Source organism: Oncorhynchus kisutch, linkage group LG13 (genome assembly GCF_002021735.2).
Source record: "Oncorhynchus kisutch isolate 150728-3 linkage group LG13, Okis_V2, whole genome shotgun sequence".
Taxonomy (NCBI): Eukaryota; Metazoa; Chordata; class Actinopteri; order Salmoniformes; family Salmonidae; genus Oncorhynchus; species Oncorhynchus kisutch.
Window position 1 is genome coordinate 38,683,919 of NC_034186.2, and position 4,763 is coordinate 38,688,681.

General features: G+C 40.2%; 1 protein-coding gene across 1 annotated transcript; it reads left to right on the forward strand.

Moving 5' to 3' along the window:
• The first annotated feature begins 373 nt into the window (after positions 1-373).
• Positions 374-4,550, forward strand: LOC109901538 (NADH dehydrogenase [ubiquinone] 1 alpha subcomplex subunit 11-like). Its single transcript, XM_020497536.2, has 4 exons — positions 374-509; positions 892-984; positions 3,882-4,004; positions 4,372-4,550. The coding sequence occupies exons 1-4, from the start codon at positions 431-433 to the stop codon at positions 4,482-4,484; spliced, it is 408 nt and encodes a 135-aa protein (XP_020353125.1). The 5' UTR covers positions 374-430; the 3' UTR covers positions 4,485-4,550.
• Positions 4,551-4,763: the final 213 nt, after the last annotated feature.

A 4,763-nucleotide genomic window follows, 5' to 3' on the forward strand; every position in this document is an offset into this window, starting at 1 on the left:
CGAACCCTCCAGGATGTAGCGCTCAACAGTACATCCCACTTGTAAAGCAGGTGCTTCGTCTTGATGTTCTTCTTCATCGATAGCTTCCGCGACGCTTCTCCATTTCAAACAAGCGCGCTCCCTTTCTCACATTTGACGTAATCACTTGATCCTCCCTCCGTCCTTCCTGCTGCCTCAGCCGTCACTAGTGTTGACAACATTACAGACCATTTAGAAATAGGTTGCCAATGTGAGATGGTGTTTTATTTATTATGTAGCTAATAACACATGTAAAAGTAATTGTATATTAAACGTATAAAAATCTAATTTGTCAACAAAGTACTATTTATAGAATGTTTGTTTGATTATAATAAAGTTTTACAATATCAATTCTCGTCTTCACATTTTTTTCATCTCGCGATGTCTCCTTGTCCTTCACGTGAAATCCAAAATGGGTTATTGGGATCTGCAAGAGGGTAAGGATTGTGTCGAGAAAACATGGATCACCACCAAATTAGGCACAGCTCTAGGTAAGTCGTACACAAAGGAAAGCATTATGGAAATGAGCTAGTTAACTGTTGGTAAAGAGCGGTAACGCTAACTAGCCATAACATAGTTAGCTGCCAATGCCATGCTAGTTCTGCTAACATACTAGCAATTAACGTTAATGTTTTGTTTTTAACTAATGTAACGTCAGTTAACGTTGTTAGGTTAGCCAGTTGTTTATCCAGCATCTTCTGTAAGACAGTACAGCTAAATAGGACATTAAACATTGGAATTTGAACGAGGTTTACCAGTTAGCTAGCAAGCATTTCATAGCTAACATTCTTGTAGCTAAATACTTGACAAGTAAGTAGCTAGCTAGTCAACTCTGTACACAGTAGTCTAACATTATATTTTTTTTACACACAGGGTTGGTGGGTTCAGCCTATCACATTGTGGCATTCCAGCCTGATTCTGCAATCCAAGCTGTTCAGAGAGCCACAAATGGTACAGTAACCATGGGTATGTGTCTCAAGTCTCATACACAGCAGTAATAATAATAACCTTGCTTACTGCCATGAAGATATCATGATTACACCTGAAATCTGAATACGCAGCTACCCCTCCTAGATCAGTAGCCAGTAGTGTTCAGGCTATGATCTAAAAGGCAACACTGATCCTATATCAGCACTCCTACTCTGAGACACTGTGGATACGGACCTAGGTCCCCCAATCCATGTAATCTTATACATTGTGATCGCAAAAGCAAAACTGATCCTAGATCAGCGATCCTACTAGTAGAGGATTTGTAGATATGGTCAAAATGCTGCAATTACCTAAATATATATATTTTTTAACCTTTATTTTACTAGGCAAGTCAGTTAAGAACAAATTCTTATTTTCAATGACGGCCTAGGAACAGTGGGTTAACTGCCTGTTCAGGGGCAGAACGACAGATTTGTACCTTGTCAGCTCGGGGATTCAAACTTGCAGCCTTTCGGTTACTAGTCCAACGCTCTAACCACTAGGCTACCCTGCCGCACCTGAGTCTCTATAGTTTCCTTGTGTGAGTGATGGTGAAAGTGTGCTGTTTGATCTTAGTGTTTCAGTGGTAATAAGAAACATGTTTCTGTGATCAGATGTTTGTTATAAGGATTTGTAAACAACATACAGTTAAGGTGGGTTATGCTAGTCAGGGTACCAATCTTTTTAGCTAACATTACACTCCTTGCCACTCTTGTCATTTGCCAAAGAGACTGGCCTTTTGGCAATCTCAATGTTCAGTATGCAGCCGGATTTACAGCGCAGTTGCTGATTTGGTAGTTGGAAACCACATGCAATTTTTCCATTAAATATAATCGAACATGGGTGGTGCGTACAATTATAACAATTTAAGAATAACAAACAATACCGTTATGACCTGCAGTCATTCTCTTGTGAGAAGGCGGTGTCAATGCAAGATCATATTGTTCAAAGTGGCTAGAGATGACTCAAATCAAAATCATCTAATTTTATTAGTCACATACATGTTTAGCAGATGCTATTGCGGATGTAGTGAAATGCTTGTGTTTCTAGCTCCAACAGTGCAGTAATACCTAACACTTTCATAACAATACACACATCTAAAGTAAAGGAATTATAAGTATTTGGATGAGCAATGTCAGTGGCATAGACTAAAAGATACAGTATATAATGAGTAATATTAGGGATGCACTATATATTGGTAAGGATATTGGAATCGGCCGATATTAGCTAAAAATGTCCGATGTCTAGTTTAACGCTTATGTGCAAAACCGATGTCAAAGCTGACGTGCAGTTGAAGCCGGAAGTTTACATACACTTAAGTTGGAGTCATTAAAACTTGTTTTTCAACCACTCCACAAATTTCTTGTTAACAAACTATAGTTTTGGCAAGTCGGTTAGGACATCTACTAAATTACTACGACAAGTAATTTTACCAACAATTGTTTACAGACAGATGATTTAACTTATAATTCACTGTATCACAATTCCAGTGGGTCAGAAGTTTACATACACTGAGTTGACTGTGCCTTTAAACAGCTTGGAAAATTCCAGAAAATTATGTCATGGCTTTAGAAGCTTCTGATAGGCTAATTGACATAATTTGAGTCAATTGGAGGTGTACCTGTGGATGTATTTCATGGTCTACCTTCAAACTCAGTGCCTCTTTGCATGACATTATGGGGAAATCAGCCAAGACCTCAGAAACCTGTAGACCTCCACAAATCTGGTACATCTTTGGGAGAAATTTCCAAACTCCTGAAGGTATCACGTTCATCTGTACAAGCAATAGTACGCAAGTATAAACACCATGGGAACTCGCTGCTGTCATACCGCTCACGAAGGAGACGTGTTCTGTCGCCTAGAGATGAACGTACTTTGGTGAGAAACGTGCAAATCAATCCCAGAACAACAGCAAAGGACCAGCAAAGGATCCACAGTAAAACGAGTCCTATATCGACATAACCTGAAAGGCCGCTCAGCAAGGAAGAAGCCACTCCTCCAAACCTGCCATAAAAAGCCAGACTACGATTTGCAACTGCACATGGGAACAAAGATCGTACTTTTTGGAGAAATGTCCTCTGGTCTGATGAAACAAAAATAGAACTGTTTGGCCATAATGACCATCTTTATGTTTGGAGGAAAAAGGGGGAGGCTTGCAAGCTGAAGAACACCATCCCAACTGTGGCGGCTTCATGTTGTGGAGGTGCTTTTTGCTGAAGGAGGAGCACTTCACATAACAGATGGCATCATGAAGAGAGAATTTTTGTGGATATATTGAAGCAACATCTCAAGACGTCAGTCAGGAAGTTAAACCTTGGTCGCAACTGGGTTTTCCAAATGGACAATGAACCCAAGCATACTTTCAAAGTTGTGGCAAAATGTCTTAAGGACAACAAAGTCAATGTATTGGAGTGGCCATCACAAAGCCCTGACCTCAATCTTTGCTGTTCCCTTGCACAATTCATACATCTCCGCTGGCATCTCCATTGGCCTCTCTCTTCATTCCTCTTATAGATTTTGAACCAGTAGCCTAGCCCCATTATTTATACATTTGAGGTGGTTGTGGTAAAAATGCAACCAATGGGAATCCTCTGTTCTTCCCGTGCCCTATGTTTACAATGAAATGTATTATGTCAGAATGTCCAATGTTAGGTTTCCAATCAAAACATTAGGCAAAATCAAATCAAATGTTATTGTATGACCAATAACATTTGATTTGATTTTGCCCAATGTTAGGTTTGCAATCAAATTTATGGATTAAGTTTGATAGAACATTTTCCTGTCTAATTTGCATAATATTGGATGATAACTATAAGGGGTTATTGAAAAGAGGTGACAACCAGGCTAGGTTTATGCCAGTGTAAGTATTTTTTTGGTCTTTCCTTCCTAAACAGCTGCCTTGGGGGCCATTTTTGGAATGACCACTTGTCTAGCTGCACAGGCCCGGGATGCTCCTGATGACCCTGTGAACTACTTCATCGGAGGCTGTGCATCAGGAGTCTTTCTTGGAGCTCGTAGTGAGTATGCTATATATTACACAGTATGCTGAATATCTGGGTTGCATTCAGTAGGAACAAACGGGAGCAAATGTTTCAAAACAAGGAAAATGAGTCTTATTGGGAACGTTTGGATGGAACATCCTGGTTCCAAGCATTTTCTTCCAACATTTCATTCCAAAAAGCAGTCATTTCCCTTCAGCGCTTGTTAACTTCCCTATGCATATCTAAGATGACTGGTTGTAAAAGCAATTGCTCTTTGTAGGGCTGTGAACTTCCTCTCATCGCTAGATGTTTGCTCACGGAACAGAGGGGCAACAAAGATAATATCCGGCCTCTCCATATCTTTTCACAAATAACATGTATTTTTTGTCTCTTTGATCTACAGCTCACAGTGCAATGACAGGCACGACGGCATGTATTGGGCTGGGGACACTGGCCATGTTCACGAAGGTGGGCAAGATGGAGGGCTGGAGATTAGCGGGACCACCGAGGATGTAAACAGCCTGAGACTATATATCAACATGTATATTGTATATTACTTGAATAAACTTGTGTAAAAGAGTAGTCTATTAGTCTGTATCCTGCACCTCCTTGCTTTAGCCACAAGGTGGAGACATTGGTGCAAATTGGCTGGGGTGTTAGCCAATCAACTCCAATTTGCAATGGCCTCTTAATCAGTCATTTAGATCACAGTTAATCTGAGAATGACATCAGAAGGCATTAGTCTCCAAAGCAAACACTTCCAAATAAGGGCTGTGTTTCATGTAGGCTTAACCT